The sequence below is a fragment of the Lepisosteus platostomus genome, chromosome 7 (genome assembly GCF_059453375.1).
Source record: "Lepisosteus platostomus isolate fLepPlt1 chromosome 7, fLepPlt1.hap1, whole genome shotgun sequence".
NCBI lineage: Eukaryota > Metazoa > Chordata > Actinopteri > Semionotiformes > Lepisosteidae > Lepisosteus > Lepisosteus platostomus.
The window spans coordinates 37,784,278-37,811,844 of record NC_142617.1 but is presented as its reverse complement, the minus strand read 5'-3'; the positions used below and the strand labels follow the sequence as shown (position 1 = coordinate 37,811,844).

The 27,567-nt window shown below is 37.2% G+C and overlaps 1 protein-coding gene across 15 annotated transcripts; it reads left to right on the top strand.

Annotated features, from left to right (window-relative positions):
• Positions 1 to 290: 290 nt before the first annotated feature.
• Positions 291 to 27,235, top strand: LOC148658671 (C4b-binding protein alpha chain-like). Of its 15 annotated transcripts, none has more exons than XM_088640142.1 (14): positions 291 to 432; positions 661 to 833; positions 5,173 to 5,358; positions 6,744 to 6,843; positions 7,420 to 7,490; positions 9,746 to 9,925; positions 12,495 to 12,674; positions 15,129 to 15,179; positions 16,608 to 16,679; positions 17,843 to 17,866; positions 17,969 to 18,019; positions 19,200 to 19,248; positions 21,941 to 22,021; positions 23,632 to 27,235. In XM_088640142.1, the coding sequence occupies exons 2-13, from the start codon at positions 746 to 748 to the stop codon at positions 21,981 to 21,983; spliced, it is 1,095 nt and encodes a 364-aa protein (XP_088496268.1). In that variant the 5' UTR covers positions 291 to 432; positions 661 to 745; the 3' UTR covers positions 21,984 to 22,021; positions 23,632 to 27,235. The 15 variants fall into 15 exon arrangements, with proteins under 15 accessions (XP_088496268.1, XP_088496269.1, XP_088496272.1 ...); XM_088640143.1 differs by having other exon boundaries at positions 386 to 468; XM_088640146.1 differs by lacking the exons at positions 291 to 432; positions 21,941 to 22,021 and adding an exon at positions 22,087 to 22,149 and having other exon boundaries at positions 439 to 833.
• Positions 27,236 to 27,567: the final 332 nt, after the last annotated feature.

The window sequence follows — 27,567 nt, the reverse complement described above, 5'->3', positions numbered from 1 at the left end:
TTAACTGACATTCATTTGACAAAACTCGGTTTCTTTGTTCTCTTTAATACAGAATCGTTTCCTTCGTCCTGGTTTGTTTCATGTGTTTCGGAATACTCTTTCTGACCACATTTAAGGTTGACCTGTTACTGTACCTCTACTGCAAGGCGCTTTGAGACATCTTCGCACGAAAGGCGCTGTTTAAAACAAAACTATCCTTAATCACTAGAACATCATTCTGATTGTTCTGGCTTCGGTTTCTCTGCGACCCTGTATTGGGATAAAAAACGGTAAGAAAATGGAAGGACTGTTATTATTCCGATTATATTATAGATGTTTTTCTTCTTTGGTAGTGTGCCTTTAAGAAATTTGCCACCAGCCCCCGGAAGAAGACATTGAACGTCGGAAGGGCGTTATAGGTGCAGCTTGAAACATTACGCAGTGCATTACGAGGTATTTTTAGTCTTTCGTTTTTAGATTGCGAAGAAGGTATGGCAGTCTTGATTGAACACTAAGTTGGTTATAACTCAGGAAATGCATAAAAAGATAAAATCGATTTATTAAACAGCCAAAGGGCGTAACTGAGATCCAGGACATACATTAAGTTTTTTATTATTTCATTGGGATCAGGGAACAAAGCGAATATACACATATAAGTTGCGTTTGTCTTGTTTTTACAAGGACTTGAGAAGGGGAAGAGAAGAGGAGGCTGCGACGCCCATATTTTTTCCCGTCTTTGTTTTGTGAAGATATCCAGAGAAACAGTATGTCTGGCTGGGGTTGCTTCTGCGACGCGGCTGTCCTGCAGAACGGGCTGGTTCTGATCCTGACTGTGCTGGTTGTCAACGTAGCAGGTACAGCAGATATCTTACATTTAACTGGTTTCCCCTACCTGACTGTCATGTGTCCTGTCTCACCCGCCCTCCGCCCCACATGGTTTGGGTTTGGAGTTGAGTGGCAGGAAAAAATATATTTTATCCGGGCGGGTAAAAAACGAAAAACAATTAAATAAATTTGGCAAAAAATAAAAATCAGAGCAGTCTTGAAATCATTTGGCCTTAAGATTCTTCCACCATACTGAAGTGGAATTACTCAGAATTAGGGCAGAAGTCCAAGAAATTATGGGCTTAGAATACCGCCAGAAGAATGGTAGTTTATGATGCTAAAACCTCAAAAACATATCAAAATGGAATGGTACGAAACGTAAATTCGTATTTTACGTTTTAATCTTAGCTTAATTGACTCTGTCCGGAGGAGATGGGTATTGAATGTGTTTTACCGTATATATCCTGAAACGTCATTCTAAAGCATTAGAAAAAGCTGTTTCTAGGTGCTGTTCTTGCCCATATTACCATCTAAAAGCAATAGGTGCAGTTGCCAAAAATGGCTGCTAAGCCGACAGGAAGCCTGATTCAACCCATATTAAAATTTGGTTGTATAGATCTATTTGTTACTGGGGCGTACCGGTGGTGCAGTGGTTAGCATTGCTGCTTTGCAGCACTGGGACCCTGGGTTAAATTCTGGACCTGGGGTGCTATGCTTGTGGAGTTTATATATTCACCATTTCTTCGGGTGCTCTGGTTTCCTCCCACATGCCAAAAACATACTGGTAGATGAACTGGCTTCTGGGAAATTTGACTGTAGTGTGATAGTCTGTGCAGCCGCGTTTCTGCCCTGCGATGGCCTGGCAGCATGTCCAGGGTGTACCCTGCCTTGTAGGGATAGACTCCAGGATCCTCTGGTACACTGAATTACAAGAAGAGCTGTTAGAAAATGGATGGCTCTAAGCATGAATCCAAGTATTGTCTAACATGTGCATGAAAGCCAAATTCAGTTGTTCAGTCAACCCTTAATTAAGATGGAATAACAAAAGTAATATGAATTTCGTTGAACTCACCTGATTAAGGGAAGATAGTCGGGTTATTGGAACTCCCCTGGAATGAAGCAGGGATATAGAGGGATAATGTGTGTAATCATTTTAAATGCTGTTCTTTGTGAAAACCTTTTACAGATGCTGTTTAACATTTACTAAATATTACTATTTCTGCTCATGGAGTTGTCAGACACACATTGGCTAGAGGAGAGCTCAGTGCTGTTTGTTCGTCTTCATCATGGTCTAAATTTACAGTACTGTCCATAAGTATTTGGACAGTGGCACAATTTTGGCTATTTTGGCTGTGTACTCCAGCACATTGGATTTGAAATAAAACCGTGACTATGAGTTTAAAGTGCAGATTGTCGGCTTTAATTCGAGGGTATCCACATCTATATTGGGTGAACCATATAGGAATCGCAGCCCTTTCTAAACATAGTCCCCCATTTCATGGGACCAAAAGGAACGACACATTACCATTATCTTAAGCAACATTTGGCATGTTTGCAAATGCTTTGCAATTGATGACTGCCTGAAGTCTGCGACCCATAGATATCGCCAGACGTTGGGTGTCTTCCCTGGTGATGCTAGGCCTGTAATTCAGCTATTTTCTTTTCCTGCTTGTTTAGGGTGCTGTTTGCTTTCAGTTTTTTTTTAAGTGAAATGCATGCTCAGTGGGATTCAGGTCGGGTGATTGACTGGGCCAGTCAAGAACATTCCACTTTTTGGCCCTGAAAAACTCCATAGTTGCTTTATCAGTATGTTTGGGGTCATTGTCCTGCTGCAAGGTGAAGTGCCACCCAATGAGTTTTGAAGCATTTGGTTGGATCTGAGCAGAGAAGATGCTTCTGTACACTTCAGAACTCATCCTGCTGCTGCCATCGGCAGTCACATCATCAATAAAGACAAGTGAGCCTGTTCTACTGGCAGCCATACATGCCCAACCATGACACTACCTCCACCATGTTTCACCGTTGAGGAGGTATGCTTTGGATTATGAGCAGTTCCATTTTTTTCTCCATACTTCTCTTTCCATCACTCTGGTACAGGTTAATCTTCGTCTGATCTGTCCATAATTCTTTGTCACCGAACCCTAGAGGCTTTTTTTATGTACTTTTTAGCAAACTGTAACCTGGCCTTTCTGTGGCCTTTCATACAAGTGGTTTGCATCTTGTGGTGAACCCTCTGAGATTTTGCTAGAATATTCTTCTTTATGGTATTCTTTGACACATCTATGCCTACATCATGGAGAGTGTTCCGGATCTGTACAACAGTCAAAAAGGGCTTTTTCTTCATGATAGAAAGTATTCTTCGGTCATCCTCTACTGTGGTTTTCTGTGGTCTAGCAGACTCACCAGTGAGTTCTTGCTTCTTTATGTACCAAACAGTTGATTTTGACACACCTAATATTTTGGTTATGTCTCTGATTGGTTTATTCTGTCAGCCTCATGATGACCTGCTTTAATGCCATTAACACTTCTTTGGTCCTCATGTTGAGAGACAACAGCAGTAGACTCCAGATGCAAATACCACAATCTAGAATCAACTCTAGACCCTTTGTTCCTTGTGCATGAACAATTGATGCAACAACACACAGCTGGCCAGGAAACAACTGAGCAGCCAATTGTCCAATTACTTTTGGTCCCCTGAAATGGGAGGACTATATATAAAAAGGGCTGTGATTCCTATAGGGTTCACCCAATACAGACGTAAATACCCTCGAATTAAAGCTGACGTTCTGCAATTTAATCTCAGTCATTGTTTCATGTCAAATCCAATGTACTGGAGTACACAGCCAAAACAACAAAAATTGTCACTGTCCAAATACTTACAGACTGCACTGTATATTCCCTTTCCTTAACGGGTAGAAGTCTTACATTGAATATGTTGGTTTCTTTGAATGCTATTTATTGCTGTTGGGAGTTCGCAGACTTCTGGTTTTCACTTGTCCTCATTTGCCTTATCCTATCAATTGCAATAATTTAATCTTGCCATCAGTTTTGTGTCTTGGAATTTAGTCCAGTATGTCCTTGATTTTAAAAACAAGTCATTGTTCGTTCTGTCTGTGGCCTTTTCACACTTACAAATAACTGCATTTACAAAGCAGTACATATTCTGCATATAAAGAAATATGTTTTCTGAATGCCTTGTGTACATGCATACAGTGGGTATAAAAAGTACACACCCTTATTGAAATTGCAGGTTTTTCTAATGTAAAGCCAGAAACAGCAGTAAGGCTTTGTAAATAAGTCTCTATCAACTTTGCACACCTGGACTTTACAATTTTAACCCACTCTTCCTTACAAAAAAAGTTCAAGCCCCTTCAGATTGCCAGGGGATCTCCTGTGCACAGCCCTCGTTAGGTCATTCCACAGGTTTTCTATGGGATTGAGGTCTGGGCTCTGACTGGGCCATTCCAAGACTTTGATCTTCCTTTTCTGAAGCTATTCTTTGGTTGACTTGGATGTGTGGTTTGGGTTGTTATCGTGTTGGAAGGTGAAATTCCTCTTAATCTTTAGCTTTCTGTCAGAGGCCAGTAGGGTTTGTGGCAAAACATCTTGATATTTGGAGCTAGTCATTATCCCATCTATCTTGACTAGAGTCCCTGTCCCAGCTGAAGAGATGCAGCCCCAAAGCATGATACTGCCACCACCATGCTTCACAGTAGGTGTGGTGTTCTTTGGATGATGAGCGGTGTTGTCTTTGTACCAAACATATCTTTTAGTATTAAGGCTAAAAGGTTCAGCTTTTGTCTCATAACAGTTATGGCGTCTATAGCTTGCTAGCAGGTGAATGAAGATACCTCTGTCTTGGCTATTGAAAGCTGGGTTTGAGAGAGTTCACCCGAGGAGAAATTCTTTTCTTCTAAGTTTATCAAATTAATGCTGAATTCAGTTTTTTATTAAAATGTACAAGGGAGAGAACTTGACCACTAAAACTTCCAATTTGTAAGATCAAGCATCTCCACCACTACGTGCATGCACACCTCAAAAAAGGCATGTGAGGATGTTGTATCTCATTGTTAAGCTACAGTGTCATTAATCTGGTACATGTTTCTAGAAAAAATTATCTGGTTTTTATTGCTTTTATTGTACTGTTTTCTGCAGCTATCTGGGCAGGGTTCACTCCTGGAATTTGTACTCTCCACACCCGGGTTCCATAAAAAACACACAATCCCTCCAGAGCCATGAAACTGAAGATATTATATCCAACTTTGGCCCTTTTTATTTTATTGTTAACTACCTTTGGGTTTACAGCCAAACAAAAAGTGTAACTGGAGCCATAAGTGAAATTAATCCAAGTTCATTTTCTCTTTGTAGGTCAATGCAGTAATCCTCCAAGTGTACAGAATGCTGTTCTAAATGACCAGTCTCAATTATTAAATGATTTCCCAGAGGGAACTACTGTTACGTATGAATGTAACCCAGGATATAGAAGAGCGAGTGGATCTCCATCAATCTCCTGCAGTAACGGCCAGTGGAGTCAACCGACATTAACATGTGACAGTGAGTGTTTATTTTTTTTAGATTAGGAAAACATCATATACTAACTGGCACCTCAACTGTGTAATTTGTCAATTTGAGATATACTTCCTTGAAAAGGAACAAAAGCTGACTGGTTAATTTGTGTTGTCATTTTGTTTGTTAATATGTGATAAATTGAGTGCAATCTGTTCTTACTTCAGGTTAACGTGTTTCCAATAATTAGAGAGGTTTTGTAATGATAAACGGACGCAAAAACATGGCACCATTGCAGCCAAGACAAATGATCACAGTAACAGTGAGCAAAATAAGGAGAGGCAATTCCTGCAGATCATCCCAGTAGGCATCGGAAACAGTAGCATTGGAATAAGAGCGGTTTGATTTTGCCTCTTCCCAGACTAGCAAGGGGAGTGTAGTTTTTAAATGCATTGAGGTACTAGTGAGTACTTGCACATTTGTGACACTTTCTTTTCATACATTGAAAAGTGTTGCTTCTTTGCTTTCCGTAACGCTTTAATGATGGAGAGTCCCGAGAGGCAGAACAGAGAGCCGATATTGCATTATCATTTTTATTCAGACAGCCGAGATGCTTTTCATTCTCATTAGACCTAACAGATCCCATAAAGTAATTGGGACTGTTGTTCCCTATTAACAGCGATGGGCTTTTTTTTTTAAACAGATAAAGAGCAGGTACTGAAATAGTTGGATAGATTATCTTTACATTTAAATGGTTTGTCCAAAGCTCCATACATCTAGCTGGAGGTTTACTTCATTTACCACTGTGGCTGTATGGCAGCAGCTGTACTGTGGCAGCAAGGTGAAGAGGGAGTTGTTCTCTCTTCTGATGGGGGTAGGTTAGAACTGCCCTTAAACTGGAGATTAATCTGCACATTACTGCCCTCCCACTCTTTCAAAGAAGATCTTTGAAAGAAGATTAAACTATTTTGTTATTCATTCTCTCAGACTCCCTTTATATATCACTAGGGCCCACATGAAGCTCTGATAACATTGTGGTGAAAATATTCAAAAATTCATAAAGTCAAATACTTTTTTTATTAAATTGTAAATGGCCAGGAGATGAACACAAATCTATGAAGAAATTAGTTGTACTGCAACTCTGTACATATTTAATCCTTGGAACAATGGTTGTTCCTGAGAAAAAATCCTTCCTTAAGTCCTTAAGTCTCAAGACTACAAGAGCAGGGTAGTCAAATAAAATCTGCAGCTGACACTATTTCTATACAGTGTGCATTTATATTGCTTTGTGGAATTGTACAGAAAAGTGTGCTGTTCATTACACGATGCTTTTCTAATGTAAGACATGATCCTCTTTTTTTATAAAGGTATTCATAGTTTTTTTGTTGAATCCCACCTGAATAACTGATCTAAATAATCTTATTTTGCCGTAGAAAAGTCCTGTGGTTCTCCTGGAGAGATACTGAATGGAAAATATGATCTGTCTGAAGGTATCCTGTTCGGTGCCACAGCTAGAGTCATCTGTGATGAAGGGTGAGTTCAAGTTTGTGCCACAACGGAATCCTAAAGAACTGAAGGCTGTCTATTGAAAGAGTCATCAAGTTGTATTTTTGTTTATCTTTGGGCAGGTTAATTTTTCTTATGTTTTTAAAATGCATGTCCTGTGTTGTAAGTCTTATCCATTGGAATTTGTATCTGACTACTATTTCTACAAAGGAAAGGGTGAGAAAAGGATAATAGTTGTCTTTAAATCTGATCAATCTTTCAATATGTAAGAACACTGCTAAAATTATATATTTTTTGCCTGCTGTTTGGGTTACTTATGTCCTCATATCTTAGAATGTGTTAGAATTCATCATACTGATGCAATTTTGTGTGGATGCCAAAAATGTGTGTGCCTACTTAATAAAAAATGAGTATTTTAAAAACATGTTTGAGTTCTGAGCAACAGTGTATCCATTGTATGCATTTGTCCACCGGCGGTGTGAGCAGGCTCGAGCCCCGGGTCCCGGTGGATTGTGATTGGGCAGCCTTTGGGAAATCAGGGCCGTGGAGGTAGTCCTGAATGTGTTTTTAAGATAAAAATGTGATCTTTTTCACTGTCTCTAGGTACCAGTTGGTGGGCAGAGAAAGACTTTGCTTGGCTGATGGCTGGAGGAAGAACATTCCTCTTTGTGAGGGTAAATAAGATAAACTTGGTCTCTAAAAGGGTCAAATACTTTTCATAGAACCAAATACTTTTGCAGCCACCACATGATTTGCTCTGGTTTATCTCCAATTACTTAGGTTTCTATGACTTTGTTTAACATCTTTGCTTTATACTTTGGGATGTATAGTGAATCTATACAGGATTGAGAAGACAAGCAAGCTGAGCCTAATTTTTTAGTCATGGACATTCATATACTTTTAGATAAAGGGTTTTGGTTAGCGTGTATCTTGATTGACTTACAGAACACTTCTCCTGTTTGGCTTAGAACACCAGACAGGAAGGAAGCCACTGAATTCAACTTTGTAGTAAAAATAGAATGCTTCTCTTTTTGTAGTTGTTACTGTTCCCACAAAGGGGACATGGTTGTGCAATTGCTGTCCTGAAAGGTTGGGATAATTTGGAAAATTAAAGGAAAACTTAAGTGAAATGTCACAGTGAGTAAAAGAAGTGGTTGGAAATACCTGTATCTTGATAGTTCATACCATATTAGTCAGATATGCAGAGCATTACACAGCCTGTGTTGTAGAATTTACAAACCCTGTTTCTGGAGAAACAAAGGGTTTTTAAGCGGCCACTAAGGAATTTGAGTGCTTTGGGTGGCTGATATGATTCTTGGATGCAATAATTCCTATTTGCCTGTGTTGGTCAGTAGAGTCCCACAGTGTTTTTGTTTTTTGCAAATCGAGCTGTTCTGCTACATTTGTGGAAGTTTTTTGTTCTGTAACGTTGATAATTTATAAGTTTATTTGAATCGGAGCTAACAATTCTGGTTTAATCTCTTAAACAGTTGTTCAGCTACAGGTTAGATGAAACTCCAGATGCTCTTTGTCCCTTGAGGACCAGAGAGCTCTCAATTCAAACAGTTTGGTTGTTTGATTTGTGAAGATCATACAGGTGTAGCCAATCTTTAAAAACAGGTAACTTGTCAGACTCAGTGGACTGGAGCTCTCCAGGACCATGGTTGGAGACCCCTACTCCACAGTCATTGTAAATTGATGGTTTTCAATCAGGAAGCTGGTTTGTGGCTGCTTTCTGTGGTTTGAAATGTTTCACTTGAGAGAACCCAGGAATATATCATCTCTGAAGCCCAGCCCTGCTTAGAGTCTGAAATCTGATAGACGCAAGTCTTCACTGTGGTCTTCTGTTAAATTCAGTCTTATTTCTGTCATCAGTGTCATTGTCTCTGGTAAAAATATCAAAATATGAAATATGCTTTTTTGTGATAAGCAGTTAATACATTTCATACTTAATGTATTGTTTGCTCAGTGCATTTGTAAAAGTTCATTTTTTTATCTGTTATAAAATCATTTAATTTAAAGCATGATGTTTAATTTGATCTTTAAGTAAAAAATGGAAAATATAGGAATCCATTTTATGCTGATATTTTTAACTAAAACATCCTTTACATTTTTTGTGATCAGCATATTAATTTTTATTTTATGGCTGTTTTTGTGGACATCATCAAATTCAGGTCTACTAGAGTTGCATTTTGTTTTTATTTTTGTGTCTAATGTATTAGAGCTGTGTTTTTTAAGTTGCTGTGGTTGTGGAATTTAGGTGTCAGTACAAACAGATGTACTCAAATTTATAAAGTCTCAAGTATTTATGTAGTATTTTACATTTAAATTGTTTCATGGGCAGAGAAATTAATAGAGTCTCATTTAAAATTTTAAGTTGTACTGAGGGCAGCTAGCTTTTCTTAGGTATTTTTTTAGTTGAGTACAAATCAATTGTTTTAATAGATTTTGTCTTTTAATTTTGTTCTTAAGTTACTTTAGTTGTCTTATTCTAATAACCCAGTGGACTTTTCCCATAAGCTTACTAGAGCTCTAACAATGCAGCACAACAATGCAAACATGTAGTCCTTTTTTGTGTTTGTTTTATGTTTTTGTGTCTACTTTGGAGCTGATTTCACAATATGCAGTGTAGCTTATCAAAGGCCAGCAGAGACCATGGGCTGCTAATTGTAAAAAAATAAAACTTAAGGAGTTTTTTATTCCTTGTTTTGCAACTGATGTTTAAACAGGTAAAGGGTAAATTTGCATTTTCTGACTCCAAAGCCCCCTTGTGTGGAAGGATAGAAATGAGAATTGCTCTATGAGATAATTTACTTACAGGTTGTTATGGGTGTTTAGGATGAGTCTGATATTTAGAAAGTCCTGTGCAATTCTCTCTCTTCATAACCTTGATGAAAGTTTTGATGAACATGAACTTCTTTTCTTTCAGTTGTCAAGTGTGAAGAACCTCCTGACATTGGGAACGGGACGCATACTTATTCTGGTGGAAGTGTTCAGTATGGGACTGCATTCAGATACACTTGTAATAAGGGCTTCACTTTGATTGGAGAAGAAGAGATTGTATGTCGTGGAGATGGGAATTATAACCCATCACCTCCTCAGTGTAAAGGTATGATGTGTATTTTGTTTTATTCTAATGAAAAATAAAAATGTTATTGGGGCCCATCATTCATATGAATTTTGATCAGCAGGTTGATTTAAATTGAAAATGAGTTAATTAAGTATAATCATTCGTAGTTTGAGAAATGTACTATATATGGATGTATATTGTTTGCCGTGATCTTGTGTATCTATTTTACACATGGTTGAGTTTCATGCACTCGTTAGCTCTTGAAGTACAGCCTGCTATTCACTGCAGGCCAGAGATGGTAAAGTAAATACAGTTTATGCATGTTTTACACAGAGATACAACAGGAGCTTAAACAGGAGAGGCCAGTGTTAAGAACCATTCAACGTTGGTCGGGTGAATCAAATTTTATATTAAGTCACTGTTTTGCTAACATTGACTGGCAGATTTTCCGTGAAGCTGCCGGAAATAATATCAGTATGTATGCGGACTATGTTACTGGCTACATCAGTAAATCCCTTGAAGATGTAGTTCCCAGGATTACTTTTCGCACATAACCAAATCAGAAACCTTGGGTAAATGGTGACTTAAAGCTAGGACAGCTGCTTTCAATTCTGGCGATATGGATAAATACAAAAAATCCAGATACGACCTCAGGAAAGCCAGCAAAATAGCTAAATACAACTATAGAGTTACATTAGAGTCATATTATCACGGCTGCAACACATGGAATATGTGGAGTGGTATACTCACCATTACAGACTACAAAGCACAACCCAGCTATATCGCACAACAGTCTGCCTTTCTTCCTGATGAGCTAAATTAATTCTATGCTGGGTTTGAGGTCAGTAACACAGATCCAGCCAGGAGGATTCCAGAAATACAAGATGAAAACTCACTGATCATATCCAGAGCGGATGTGTGTAAAGTCTTTAAAAACTTTCCAACAATCCACACAAGGCTCCTGGCCCTGATGCTATCCCTGGCCATGTTCTGAAGGCATGTGCAGACCAGCTGGCGGGTGTCTTCTCGGACATATTCAGTCTTTCTCTAGCTCAATCTATAGTTTCTCCTTGCTTTAAGAAAACCAACATCGTCCCTGTTCCTAAGAAACCCAGAGTCAGTTGCCTGAATGACTACCCCGTTGCAGTCACATCAGTTATCATGAAGTGCTATGAGCGGCTGGTCAAAGCATACACTCCTCACTGCCTGACTCCACACTACAATTTGCGTATCGCCGGAACAGGTCAACAGAGGATGCTATTGCCACTGCCCTCCATTCTGCCCTCCCGCACCTGGATAAGAAAGGAATACAGTATATATGAGAATGCTGTTTGTTGATTACATTCAATACCATAGTGCCCTCAAAGCTTGTCATCAAGCTCCAGGACCTGGGACTGAACACCTGGACTTCTTGACGGAACATCCGCAGGTGGTGAGGGTGGGCACCAACATATCCTCTACCCTGACTCTAAACACTGGAGCCCCCCAAGGCTGTGTGCTTAGCCCTGTCCTCTACTCCTTATTTAACCATGATTGTGTCGCCAGGTGTAACTCAAACTCCATCATTAAGTTTGCGGACGATACAACAGTCGTCTGCCTGATCACAGATGGTTAAGAGTCTGCGTACAGGGAGGAGGTTGAAACCCTGACAGCATAGTGCCAGGAAAACAACCTCTCTCTGAACATCAGTAAGACTAAGGAGATGATTGTTGATCATAGGAAACACCGGGGAGGAGATCACACACCTATCTATATCAATGGGACTGCAGTGGAGAGGGTCAGCAGTTTGCCATCGCATATCCAGGCCAACATCTACAGGTGCACTATGGAGAGCATCCTGACTGGTTGCATCACTGCCTGGTATGGGAACTGCTCCACCCGGGATCGCAAAGTACTGCAGAGGGTGGTGAAGTCAGCGCAGCTCATTACCAGCTGTGAGCTACCATACATCCAGGATATCTACTCAGCTAGATGTCTTAAGAAGTCCAGGTCCATTCTCAAGGATCCCAGTCATCCCAGTCACAACCTGTTTTCTCTCCTACCATCCTACCAAACAGTATCGAAGCATTCAGTCAAAAACTAACAGATTATGGAACAGCTTCTACCTCCAGGCAATTAGACTGCTAAATAGCCAAGCTGCAGTTCCTTCAGCAAATCACCTGTAATGGCTACATGGTATTATGTAACCTTATTTTGTAACTTTAATTTTGTGATTCCCCCCCCCCCCCGATTGATTGAGATACACGTGGGTCTTGCCGACAGCAACAGCATATGGAAAGGCAGTGCACCTCACCCAGCTTTACCTTAAACTTTACTCCTGCTCATTACTCCCTGTGATTCTGGGATTCAACAGAAGCACAATGCCCATTAAGTGTTATTCATTGAAAGTAGAGAAGTCATCACCAGAAGCCTTCTGCAGAAAGCAGAACCGTTCCCCCTTGCATGGTTTTTAGTCAGATATTTTTCAACAGAGTTTAGCTATAGCACAACAGTGCCATTTTGTTTCATTAGTAAACCAGGCGTTTCAGTACCTATTTAGAAATAATACAGCAAGTGAATTCTGCTGCCATCTAGGGACTGTAGCTAAAACTACTTTTTTATCTTACAGTTGTTTCATGCCCTGATGTACCAATTACAAATGGCAAAAAAGTATCAGGACGACTGCCACCCTACGGATACAAAAGTTTTATTACCTTTGAATGTGATTCTGGCTACAAAGCGAATGGCACCTTGACCATTACCTGTGGAGTCAATGGCTGGTCCTCTGAACCTCCAACATGTTACAGAGGTGAGTTCTGTCCTTTGCTGGTTGGTCCTGCTAAATGGAGATAAAGAATAATTGGTTTCAGATCCACTGTAAAGGTGATGTTCCTTTATGTAAGGTGTGTAATGGAAAGTGCTGATGTGATTTCAAAATACTTTTTTGTGAATTGACGGTAGAGGCAGAAATTCAGTAAAGGGTTTTTTCCACAATGAAATTGATGAAAAGTATAAAGCCAAGAAAATGGAGGTTGCAAAAAATCAAGTTTTAAGGTTATACTTATAAGCACCCAATTGGTCTGAGTCTCATTGGGGGTGGTATTTTTTAATTTGTGTGGTGCAACAACAAAGGGCCCAGTCACTCACAAAGTGTAGATGAGCAGTCTAATCAAAGGTCGTGTTGATGGAATTAACGCATACTAGCTAGATACGTCATGCACGGCCTTCAATGTCAGGAGAAGGATTTTTAAATTGTCTTCCCATCAGGGCTCCAGAACAGCAGTCATGTGACTCTGCCTACCGTTACTCAAGTGTAGTCTTGGAGACTTCTGCATGAAGGAGGCTATAATAATCTTTGAAAGGCTGGGTGAAGATAGGATATTGTTTTTATATTTTAAAAATGTTACCTAGGTCTTTGCAGTCTTATGCGCATGACGTTCAAAAGTCTTGAAAAGCTTGAGAGCTGACCCTCAAATTCTTCATTTTGGATCGCAATGTGAGCAACAAAGCTTTTGGTTTCCACAAGGATACGGCTTTGATTTTACATAACTGGTGCGGGGAACCCACTTACATGCCTTCAGTCTTATCTCGGTTAAGATGCTCAAAATTGTCATGTAGCAAATACTTCAGGGTCAGCTGTGGTGTAGATGTGAGTATCATCTGCATAGAAGTTAATTCCTAACATTCCTTTTTATTAAAAGAAATGCTTGTCTGAAAGGCTAGACATCTTGGTAAAACTTGTCCTGTTGCGAATTGTCTTGTTCTGGGTGTATGTGGCTATGAATTGGCCACCCTTGTCATTTGCACAAAAGTGCCCCAAAATCTGTCTGAAGATAAGTAAAGAAGCAGAATGGAAATTAATTGTTCGGTGTGGCGTGACACCCAGTGGAGTAAAGTGCTGAAGTTACAGATCATATCTGCGGTAGCCCAGGAATGCAAAACACAAAAACAGAAGTGAGCGCACAAACAAAAACGACACAACATATAAACAAAAAAAGAGTGCACAAAGAAAAATGTGTTCAAAATGGAAATCGGTTCTCACAATGGGCATGACATTTGTTGTTAGGTGAGATGGCGGCGCTGAGTGGAGTGCACATGTTGAGTTCTTGGTGAGACTTTTTTGTGAATTTTCTCAAATCTTAAACACCACAGCAGTGGGATGTTGTCTGTTTTGTGGAGGACAGCTTGGTGAAAACCATTCTTTTTGCCCACATTACAGGAAATAAGTAGGATTTGCTTGCGCATTTGATTTAACGCTTTTCTTGTTGGACATCTTTCCTGTCACTTTTGGTCTCTGAAATGGATGAACTGGGGAAATGTGGAGGTTTTCTCTTGATCTAGCAGAACAAAAGAGGTTGTGAAATACTTCTTCCACAGTATTTCAACAGTTAACGCTGCGGATTATACCGGACCAGCATAACGACCTGAAATCACATGATTACTCCCTGGAGCCCCTTCAAGGTTTTCATGACGAAGGCAACCTACAGATTTCGCATAATGTGGCCAAAATGAATGGTTTTCACCAAGCTGCCCCTCGACAAAACAGATGGAACATCCTGCTGTTGTGGTTTTTAAAAATACTTTAGAAGATTCACAAAAACATCTTTACCAAGAACTCAACACGTGCACTCCACTCAGCGCTGCCCTCTCACCTAACAACAAACGTCATGTCCATCGTGAGTGAGAACCTATTTCCATTTTGAACACACTTTTATTTGTGCACTCTTTTTTTTTTGTGTTGCTGTTTTTTGTTTGTGCACTTTGTTTTTCTTTGTTTTGCACTTCTGGGCCACTGTGCTTATGGAACAGAGCAACTGATATTCATTAACTTGTCTTCCGCATCTAGCTGTAGTACTGCAGTATTTCATCAATACAAGCTACTTGATTCTCTAAAGATTTACAGTTTGTTTTATTGAATATGGTTGAGGAGTGTGACTGCTTCCCTGCAAAGATAAGCCACAACAACCAAAGCGTCATTCTAAAACTTTTTCCTGCACCATCTTCCCTTTTTGTGCAGAACTACGAAGAAAGCGGATGCTTTGATAGTTAAAGCACTGGTATTTGCAACTGAAGTGAATGTAGAAGAACGTTAGTATTACCATTCACTAAATTTAAGGGAAACTTTACTTCAGCTTGATTTAAATTTTAAAAAATCCTTTACATTGGTAAAATAACGTCTTTAGAATTGGTACATATCTGGTACAGTATGCTCATATGTAATTTAGATATGGGTGATTTTATTGTTTAATTTATTTTATCGTAGTTGCTGCTCCTACCACAACGACGCCAACCCAGTCCACATCAACAGAATCCGGTAATCTTCTTTTATTGTCAGTCTGTGTTGTATGAATCTTACTAATTCTTGCCCAAATCAAAATAACAGGTTTTTAATTTTTGCTTTTTATGGTTGGTATTGTTCTGAGTAATAACTGAGCATTGTCTTGACCTAATTAATCATAAAAGAATGAGAAGGATGTTACTGTGTCATCAATTGAGTCTGATTTTTATATTTAGTTGTGTGTACGTTAAAGACTTGGTGAAAGTTGTTCGGAGAGATTTTACAATGTTAAAATATTGAACGATTTTCTACTTATATGACCGTCTTGGCTACAGTTCTGGACAAATCCCATGTAATTTATCTTTTCTGTCACCTTTATTAAGAATTTCAGTACATCTGTTGTACAATTTTGTTGCAGTATTTTCACATTGCAGTCTCTAGTTGTTAATATGTTTTCTGGGTTGTGAAACCCAGAAAACATATTAAAAATAATAAATATACACATTAAAAATAAAATAAAAAAATAAAAATAAAAAAAAACAAAAAAACCCTACCCTATTGTGAAAATGTAAGGAATATCCACAGCCACTTTTCTAAATATTCAGTGGTGTACTTTCCATTTTATATTACAGATGTTTTCTACATGGCAGAATTGTATTAGGAACATTAAGTTCCTAATGAACATATTTGTTAATATGTTAACACACTTGACGCACTCACTGGAACTTCTTATGATTACCAAAGTGCTGTATAACAAAGGAACTCTTAATTTTCAAAATGCTTATTAAGTATACACATTAAGCAGTGCAGTTTGAGTTAAGACATGCATATTGTTAGACTTTAGTAGTTCAAGTAGGTAGCTACGTCAGCATGCATAGGCTGCAAAGGTTTATTCCATGCTGAAAAGAGAAAAACACAACTTTTGGCTGTGGAGCCTTCTTTGGGTGTGTGGGTTTTGACACATTAGACTATAATTTTTTGTACGTCACCAGAGATGTGCGATGTTTGTCACGACAGTCTTTTTTTTTTTTTGTGGCTCAATCGTCGCTTTACGAAATCAGTCTTTTACGCCGTTAGCTGCTCGGTGGCCATCAGTGTTTTGACGGTTCACATCTCTAAAACTGCATAATGTCTAGGAGAAACGTTTTACAGGGCCACATACCCGACCTGTGGCCTGTTATCTCATCCAGCATAGTCCGAGTGTGAACAGAAAAGTGTCCTTTATCTTTCCTAGTCCTACCAGGTGTAGTGGGAGGACCAACTACATTTGATTGATTCATTTTCGGTTGTATTTACTCCAAATACAGGTGGATCTCCCCCTTTAAGCTTAAAAATCTTCGAACACGAGATAATGGACTGCATTCCCGTTAGCTAGAAGCGCAGTCTAGGCAATAGCATTTCTGCTACTAGCATAATCTCAAATTGGAGATTTATGTCATTTTTCTTGGCTTCCCCTAATATTAGGAGTCTCTTCAACTACAAGACCAATTACTGTAACAACGAGCAGAGGAACATCTCCCATCATAAAACATACTGGTAACTTGTAAAACTTAGCACTGTTTCGTAAAACAATCTCACATTCTGCTAAAGGTTCAGGCAGTTTTTGTCTGAATCCTTTCATGTCTGTTAATTTTTTTCCACTGCAGATTTTTTTGCTTTAAGCTGTCTGTTGAAGTATTTTTATATCAACCCTGGATTTTTGGTTGTCTCCATCACCACAAATGTACTTAATTTGTTAATGCTACAAGCTGTATTTGTGTACAGCTTAATTAAAATTTATAATGTTTAGGATTATTTGATAGAATTATTAGGTTGTACCAATACTAGTTGCCATTCGGTGATTTAAGAATAACAAAATTCACTGAACAGATATTTTTACCAGTACTATTGGGTTTAAAATTGTATGCAATGTGCAGTTTTTCAAATTTACTTGTAAATTAATAATAGCAATGCCAAAATTCCGACATTTAATTAGATCAGAATTAAATACATCTAATAAATGAAAGTCATTTAGGTGTGAAGTGACCTAAATTGTTTTTGGTCTTTTTAAGGTGTACTTTTATGTGATGACATTATCCAAGTCAAAGTCACAAATGGAATCGTACCCTTAATGAAATGCAACTTAATTTGGGTGCTCTGAGATTGTACTGTGAAATTCAGCACTTTCCATTATACCATTGATGTACTTAAAACAATGCATAAGGATATTCATGGCACAATGACGGTCTCAAAATTCAAGTGTTTTAATGCCGTGTATTGTATGATGCATGTGTAGGATTACAGATGTTGTGGTAGTTTGCATCGCTTGCTAATGCATGAGAAAATATGGCATTCATAAGCTGTCAAAATTGCTTTAATGTTACCTTTATAAAATGCTTCTACCTTTATTTTCTTCTGCTGCACCCTGAACTTGGAGTCACTGTAATGATCACAACTCTTCATTCTGAAATGTCTGCTTTCTAAAGTTCAGTCTGCATTAGTCCAGTTATTGGATTAATAAGCCTTTTAGATATTTCTTATTCTTAGTCACTGAAGAATGTGAGTAAAATTGAAATCAGGTCTGTGGCTCTTTAGGACCATGTAGAAAAATACTATCCTGGTTCCTGTTTTTAAGATGATGTGCTATTCTACTTAATTTTCTAAACATTTTGTAGTAAAGTGCCACTGTTGTAATGTTTGTCCCTTTTTTTATTATTTAGATAATGTTCTAGAAGATCAACGAAGTAAGTCAAATTTAAGTTTTGATATTGTTTTTTTAAGTATCATATTTGTATCATTTTTTATTAATTGATTTGCTAACAAATATTTTTACAAACTTTTTTCAGACAAGGCATGGGCGATTGGTTTGTCTGTTGGTGGCTGTCTGATTGCACTTGGTAAGTAAGGTGATAGTGACAGTTCAGTAAAGTCTTTATGATGGGTAGATTGGATATCTGTGAAAGGGAGCTGTTATATTACAGCTTCACAATACTGATGTTACTAATTGCTCCTTTCTTAAACGATGTGAAAAAAGGATATTTTATATGGTTTTCTTTTGGAAAGCACCTGAAATCAGGAGGATAGATGCCACTTGAATTTCCTGGAGTTTTGGTGAAAGTTTGCTTCACTTATTTTTGCTTTTGTTTCAAAAAACTATATTCCTATCTCTCCACACTCTGTTATACTTTATATTCACATGCATCATGATGGAGTTCCCTCTCTATTCTTCCTTTTAGTCTTGAATAGACAAGTGGCCCCCTGAATAAAGAGACAGTTAGGATTAGATTCGGAACATCATTTTTATGATTGTACTGTGATTTTCAAGATGTAGGTTGGAAATGTGCAGAGAAAAGTGTCTAAAAACATCTGACGCAAGAAAGAAAAGTGAGGTTAAGAAGTAAACACTACTCATGATTTGCATCTGATGAATGAGCTGGAAGATGAAGGATAAAAATAAAAAAAATCAGAACTATTTCATGCTGAGACTAATGAAAGAGTGAAAATAATCTCCAATGTACTACTGTGCTTTGCTGAAGCTGCTACTCTGTAAAGAAAATAAGACGGATTTCCTGTAGTAAAGTAGTAGGTACTGTTGTTACTGGGCAGTACCAAAAACTACAAGCCAGCAACGTGTGTGTGCATGTAACAGGAATTCTCTGTGTGTGTGAAGGATTCACAGATGTGAAGGTAAAATTGTTTTTTCAATGTAATTGTCGGTTGTCTGTAGGGGAGGAAAAGAACACAGAGGGAAGTGTTGTGTTCAGGGAAGGGCAAAAAGCACGGACAGGTTATCAGACCATTCCTTTGTGAACAACCACATTACCAATGATTGAATGAGGGGTTGTATACAGTACATCTCTAAAGTTTCTTCAGAAGCAGTGATGGTAAAAAAGTTACATCTTAGCAGTTCGTAAAAGAACATCATTTTGTGTTTTTCTCTTTGTACTTTGGAAAGTTCACTGCAGGTAATTATACACGTGACCCATTTTGTGCAAACGAACACTGCCTTTAGAAGTATTGCTCTGACATGTGAAAATACATCAGTTTCATTATCCCTTCTCTCCTTTTCCTTGACAGTATTGTTAGCAGGGGGCTTTTTATGCTGGCGTCACAAAAAGAAGGAAGGGTGAGATCACTCAGTATTTAAGTAGAGCTGCAGTTGTCTGTGCAAGCTTGCATGGTGCTCACTGTCTACACGGGCTTCTTAACTTTCTAACACTGCTGTCAGTTTGGATACTTCTGTGTCATATTTAAACTTCAGTGTGAAGGTGGGGAACCTATCTTATGGCTTGGTATGAAGTAATGAGCTTATCAAATAGGCTTTTCTCGTGCCAAATGTCTGACTAGATTTATTTTCTGAAGCATTTCTAGGATATGGAATTAGTCTTCTTTAAGAATATTGTATTAACTGCTATTGTCACCACTGAATTCAAATATCTTTAGATTCCTTAAAGTCAGCAGCACATGAGACTGTCATGTCAGCAGTTGTGCTGCGAGTTGTGGTTCATTTGAGTAGTAAGCAGGGAGTCTTTTCAGAGCAGTGCTCAGGTGCATGGTAACCTTGTATGGTTTTTGATGCAATGTAATTACAGTGAAAATCATGACTTATAACCTTATTAACTAGCCAGCTTGTGAACTGTTCAATACAAGTTCAAATCTTATTAAAAAAATAGCAGCATTGATCTCCATTTCCTTGCTGATTAAAGTACAAGAGTGGCAGTGCACTTGACATGGATTGCACTGAGGTAGCCAGTTCCAGGAGATTTTTCTTTATGGGGCTGAATGACGCAGTGTTGTGGCCTAGCTTTGAAATGTTATAACCTTATCTGCTTATAGCTTTGAATTACTAATAATGATCATTAATGCTCAAGGTAATTTCCCATTTATTGGGGATTACAGTGCATCCCTTGGCTACAGAAGAAATTATAACCAAAATGCCCCCTAAAGAAATAAAGGGATGAGTCTCAGGATGTTTTTGGTCATGTTGTACCATGGTAAGGAGTGAGTCACAACTGTGGGCACTACTATACCGCTACTGTGCCCTCCTTTATTCTCTTTTTGGTGCGTTACAAATTAATTTTACTCAGGATATTTATTTCATTGCAAGGTTTATTAGTTTACTCACTTTAAAGATAAAAGTGAAAATATTTGGAAAAGGCTAGAAAGAGACTAGTTCTATATGTCTTGTAGGAAGCAATTTCTGTTTCTCTACCTTTAGTCCTAATTAGGAGAACCTGTTTTTTTTTTTGTTTGCAGGACTTCTGGTTGCTGTATAGGCTTAACAAATGCCCTTTCTCTTAACTTGTTTAACTGACATATATGTTGTCTTTGAACCACGTTCACTGGTATGTCTCAAAGGTCTTCAACTAGAATGACTGATTACTGTCTCTGGAAATGGACTCTGCACTTTTTTCTGTTGTAGCTGAACAGTTCTTTTTGCTAAAATTGACACAAAAACAAATGCTTCCAATTTATTACTAGTAGGTTATTGGTTATTGTGGTACATAATTGTACAAATTTAAATTATTGCTTTTCTAAGTCTATATTGGAATGTCTGAATAGCTGGTGGCCACCATACAGACATACCAGGGAACAGCATGTGGTTTCAACCTTTTACTATTCTCATTTTGCTCCCCCAAAATAAATTTTAAAGCATTATCTAATTTTCTGTTCAAGCTAATATCTGTGATTCCCATACATGTAATTATAATTTGAGGATCCTTTCACACTGGGTACATTTGTGAAATTAACCAAGATAGTACCCTTACAATGTATCATCAGTGTTTCTTCAGAGATCAGAGATATTGTGAACAGGATGGACAGGAGATTGGTAAGCCTAAAACGCCATCTTGAAGATGTGCAAGGGGTACGCCCCTTGAGATTGGGAAAATGTATTCGGTGTGTCAGCCTGTACTACAAAATTTCAATTTATTTAACTCCAGCTGCCATTATGAGAGGTCTTAATTACGAGAAAAAAAGATGAAGGCCTTAAATGAAGGAGCAGCAAATCTCATCTAGAAATTTCTTTTAACAGACACCTTACAGTATGTGTGTTTCCATAGATAGAGCAGTAATAATAACTTGACAAAAAATAGAACCAGCTGAAGTATTAAATTGACTTATAAATGAATACTTACAAATTACAAATCTGCCAAAACCTCTAGTTTGATGTAGTTGTAGTTGAAATTGGTGCTTTTGTCTTGTTGACTACTGCAGAATTGTGAGTGCACGAAGCTTGCTCTTTAGGTGTTGGGATAGCTATTAAGTTCACTTGTACCCAGATGTGTTTGGAGCACACTCTTACTAACTTTAGAAGTGGACATTCACAATGATGATGTTTTTAAAATTCCTTTTGTATATGCACTATATTGCCATTTTAAAATGTAATTAAGGTAACTATACTTGTAATTATTCACATTTTGAAAGATGCCAGTGTTAACTCTCTCATGTTTTCAAGTTGTATAAGTAGCAAGAAGCTTTAAAGATTTGTTTGGGATGGCAAAGTGGCATTTTCTTAAATTTGCAGAATGTTTCTTGTGGGATGGGGTTAATGGAATATAGAAGTGTAAATACTAATCACTGTTGTCCTTTTAAGTAGAAAAGCTATTTTGTCTTACAGAATTGCTGTTAAGATAATTGACAAGAACAGTCTGCTCCTATATTTAAGTACCTGAAGCCACTGTTTAAAACCATCTTAGTTGTTGCATTAGTTACCATCAACAAATATGCAAGGTTTTTCTTATAAAGGTTTTATCCATAGCATCCAGACTTGAAATGCAAGAGGAATGTTTATTTACTGCTTTATTTTCAACATATAGCTATTACCACACATCGGAAAAACAGCAAGAAGATCAATACTGAAGAGTTTCAAAAAATAATAATTTCAGATTCTTGATCAGGTATCTACTGATTTATGTGTCTGTGGTGTCCATGCTTAAACATATAATTTTCTCTCTCTCAACAGTTCTGCCTCTGTTGTTTGAAAAGTTGTGAACAGAGCAGGTGGAAATATGTAAAATGTGCCTAGGTTAGAAAATCTGTTCTATTTTCTCTGCTTAAAAATAAATTATTTTCTGATCCATACAATGGGCAAATAACTTGCGATTAACTGAGCTGTGTCTCTCCACACCCATGAATATCCCTTTTGGCTTTCAGGGTTAGAAGTGTCTACCAGAGCCTCATAAATACGACACTGCAGTGATTGAATGGGCAGCATTTGTCAGTGTAAACTCCCCAAGTACTTTTTCTAAAACATAGCAAAATATAGTTTGGGAGAATTAACCCAAATGTAGTTATCAACCCTGTCCGACTGATTATCTGTCTTAATCAGGACAAGTGTTTAGTTAATCGTATGCTACATCATGTTGTAGTGTCAGATAAAAGTAGGCCTTTAAAGATTTTTTTTTCTGCATTACTAATGTACTGTACATCTTATTTTTTACAGAACAGTGCTTCCATTTACTCAACATTGTGTTTTTATGTTTCGGTAAATAGACACTGGTGTCACTGGTTGTCTCTGTAGTCATGCAGTGTTGTATAAGTACTGTATACTTATGGTGTGGTGTGCCAATTCCTTTCTATAAGATTTAATGCTGTGCTTCTTTATATGCTGGATACCTTAATTCTGTGCTCATATTTCAATGGGCACAACTATGTATGATGGCAATGTGATCGATTGCCAACCTTTGAAATGCTGTGGGATAAATTTAAGTCACAGAGTGGTTGGACATGTAACAGTCAGGATTTTAAATATGGTGAATTTCCTGACTCCAAGAAATTCAGACAGACCACTGTTACTGCTTTAAACTTCATAGGTAGAATTTACGTACTATGAGGGTAGTCAAACAAATATAAATTGAAATGTATAATATTTTCCCAAAACATTTAAAGAAAACTTAATTTGTGCAGCTTTTCTAATTTACTGCTCATCGATAAAAAGAAACAACCAAATGGTTATATCATCTATTAGATGGGGCCACATTCAATTTGCAGTTGAAATATCATCAAAACCACTTTATTTAAATAATAAAATACTGAATAAATTGGTTCACTTTGGCAGAGCTATTAAACTGAAATATTTACTCATACAACTGATGAAATAGGTACATAAAAATGTTATAGAATTAATTATTGGACAATGTCTTGCTTAAAATGCTAATCATTTGCAATGCTACTAAAATGACAATCCAAAATATTTAATATTTTTCTTCTAAGGAAGATACGTTAACTAATCCATAAATATTTAAATATGAGTTTTTCTTCCATCTAGAGGGTCTGTATCTGTATTCTAAATCTAGAGGGTCTGTATCTGTTCTTGTCTGGAACATACAGTATCCCCAGTAGTATATACATTGGTTATTGTCATTCTGTTTAAAGTTTTAAAAAAATGCCTGGATGAGATCCTTTGATAAAGTGAACGTCTAACATCCCAAAAGCTTTTTTAGTTAAGCCAAATGGTTAACCTTTCTTATGTTAATGTCTAAACTTACTGTTTTTTTTTCTTTTGCAGCACAAAGTGTTCTGTGTATTAGTGTGGTGCTGATTCTATGAAAGAAGATTCCCGTTTGTACAGAACATGCAGACGACACGATTGCATCTGAGAATGTAGATCTTATTTTCTTTCTATTGAAGTTGTAATATAGTGGTTTCATTGGGGTTGGCAGTCAAATCAAGAATAGGGCATTAAGTACCACCGCTCCCTATAATAAGAAAATACAAAAATTCCAGCACTTATACGTCACAGCTTTCTAGACACCTCATTTTCTACACTAATTTGGTTCACAAGTTGTGCATTTTAGACCACAGTTAACCTGATTAAATGTTTAGCACCAGGACATAAGATATATTTGGATTATTTAGCAAAATGTTACAACAGTATATATTCAAATCTAAATATGAATGTGAACTCTTAGATTTAGTAACTGATGATTCTGTAAGGAAAAACAGGCCAATACTCTTTACGTTGATGTGAGGTAAATTAGAAAACATCTAGTTGAAGTGATTGCTGCAAAAGGAGGAGCCATCGTTTGCTGGATTTAAGGTTCACTTACTTCTTCCCCTGAGGAAATGTACTGTTTGATTGTTATTAGTCAGTCCGATTAATTTAATGTATTTTCACACGTCTGTTAAGGTTACAGTATGTTAATCTTTTATTTAGGCATAGACGAATATTGACCAATACTGGGGGGTTCTCAGTCTGTTTCTTGGCACCATACTGTATATGAGAGGGGAATGACTTTCATTTGATCACATTACTTCACAACGTAAATTTTGTGACACCAGAATATTTTAGCTTTTAGAACAAGGGTATTTATTTCTGATTATGCTATGCTTTTAAAATAATCTGCTGTTAAACTATTTTTAATTTCAATTTTTTCTTTGAAAGCTTGTGCAGTCTATCCAAAGCTGAGAAGCTAAGCTTTGAATTCTGTTCATATAAGGAGTTGAGGATACTAGTGCATTAACTGTTGATAGAGTGTTTTGTACTTGAGACCAAAATGTGACTTCAATACTCTCTGGCAAAGGAGATGATTAAATCCATACTGTAGCCACTTCATATGTAGTATTCAGATTTCAGAGTCAGAATTCAATAATTCATATACATTTAAATTCCGTCCTGTCCTTTCAATGGCACTTTAGTGTTCATGACTAAAAAAGCTTGTTGCATCAAGGGTGTGTTACAATTCCTGTTGCTCATTTTAATCCTGTTCAGATTTATCCCCTATGTCAAGCAGAGAGGTTTCTTGTTTCTTTGATATCTGAGAAATTGAAATTGATCCAATTGTAAAACTTCTGTTTCTGTTAATACCCCCCCCCCCTTCTGCAAATTAGCTTCTACAAGGAGAGGGAGGTTTTTCCATTTATGAAGTCAGCAGTTTCACTCTGTCATCCCACCTTCAAAGGAGGGGAATAAAATGAAAGCCTTTATGTAACCCATTTATTATACTTTGAGAGAGTAAACAAAATTGCACTATTAAAAAAAAATTCCAAGGTGGTGCAATTGTTTCAGTGAGTCTGGGCTTGATTGTAGTGGTGGAACTTTAAATGTGTTTTTTCACGCACACTGTTGCCTTATAGAGCAGAATTCTGTTGACTGTGGTTGACATACTTAGCAATAGCTGACGCCAGAAGACCTCCACTGTTTCTTCTGTAACTTCAACCATGTTTTAAGTGTTTGTGCTGTACAAATTATTCAGCATTTTTTTTCTTTATTGTTGACCAGGATGTTTGGTAGTTGGATGATGTAGTTATAGAATCAGATGGCGTTACATTAAAAACTGTTAAGTAAAATAAATCCTCATTGGAAGCATGGATTGAAATTCGCTTCTGATATTGAATTTTCAATGTAGGGTAAGTAAGCTACAGTAAGTAGCTTGGTATACTATTCATGGTACCTTTGCTTAAAATACATTGAAGGAAAACATTTAAGGGTTTCAGGGGTATAAGATAAAAAATATTATATGAGGAAACTTACTTATTACACTTTCTCTGAGGTAATCATTTGTATCTCAAAACATTTTACTCTGAGTTGTTTTTTTCCCTCAATTTCCTACTTCAATCTTGACTTTCAAGTAAAAATAAATAAATTTCTGAATACTTCTGCAGTCACTGAAACCCAAATCCATTCATCTTTAGCTTGAGAATAAGTGAAATAGTAAGTGAAGTTTTTTACCTTTATATATCAGGGAGGTGTCCTTTTACAGTTAAGTGTTGCCTGATGCACAATAGTTGATCTGGCCTTGGGTTTTGTGTATTAGGCTTGGGCAGAATTCAAAGAGAATTCTAACTTGTCATTCAGAAGCTTACAGGTAAATAGCCTTCAAGCTGTTCCAAATTACCCAGATTGAAGGTGATTAAGGTTTTGTAAGTACACTTCCAGACTGCTGTTTTACTGCTGTGGTCCTAAATTATATTGGAATAATTTCCTTTTTTTACCAGGAAGATAAAGAAAAGTTATAGCAAAGATTGTGGTTCTTATTAATTGGGACTGTATGAATTGTGGCATAATCCAATAAATTTCCTATGAGCTGTATTTTGATAGATTTAGGAAAGGCTTACACTTATTTTTTGAAACGTTTATATTATTTTGCCTAGGTATTTTGTATATATGAAGTGTGAGATAAGTACTTATTTATGACATTAGAATACTTTGTTGACCAAAACGTTTCTTTGTGGAAAATTGACTCATTCATTAGAGCATCTTAACTATCATTTGTTAGGATAAAGTGAATGTTCACTTAGTATTACCATTGACATATTTGTTTAACAAGCAATATTTACTATACAGATAAAGATTATAAGTAACATCTAGATGATATAGGATGCTAATACTTGCCTGGCCTTGAAAATAAAGGAAGGTGTTAATATACAGAACGTAATCACTACACCTTTTTTGTGTAATGCTGTGGGAAAAATTGGACTTTCTCTTTTTGAAAAACGGAGACCTGTGTGTACTGTTGAGTTTTAAGTTGGCTCTGACAATGGACGGCATATAAAACAAAAACACGTGTCTTGGCCTTTAGTATCCTGCAGCTGTTAAAGAGAAATATGAAACAGTACAAGTAAAGCAGATTAACAAAAAAAAACACCCTTTTACTGCTGAATCATGAAATTCTACCAGGAAGAAATATTACCATAACCCTCAAATGCTTTCCTTACATTCAGATATTTTGTCTTGGCTTGATCTGTATGTATTAGCATTACAATACTGAATCTGCAAGACTGCTAATAAAGTCAGAGGACAAGTTAATTTTGTGAAAATGAATGAAATTGAAAAGCTCATGTTGTGTTTTTGTGGCTATGTGAATATTTTGAAACAGATTTTTAGAATTCTACAAATTATTTATGTGAAAGGTTGTCTTAAGCAGCTGAAGATCCACTATCCCTGTTCCAGTTCTACTCATCGATACAGTATATCTATAATACTAGACCTACTGCTCGGAATCTAAAATAAAAAATATTTCAGTTCTCGTGTAACTCTACATCTGGTTTCTTATTTCTGTGAGTCTTGGGGTGGGTGGAAAGGCAGGGATAATGCATGTTTAGCTTTCCAATGAATCTCAAATTGTAATTCAGTTTGTGTTTCAAGCTTTAATAAAAAGCTTTAAAGAATATTCCTGTATTTTGTCAACTGCTTCCTTTAAAGCTAGGATGAGTCCAAGACATACATTACATATGCTTTTTTTATTGCTGTATTAATACTGTTGGTCATATTGACCACCAAGTCATTGTTGGCCTGGGATAATTGGGTGTACAAAGTGTCTTCCTTATGCATGAAATCAGTGCACCCATCCAATATCCAGTGGCAGAATGCAAACAATTGCCGGCATGAATTGGGAACAAGATGCATAGCATAGGCTACCGTTTCCAAGTGTTAACTTGAACAGTTCCTTGCATTTCATGTTTTTAGCGAGCAACACTACTATTTCATGTAGTTTGCAGAGCA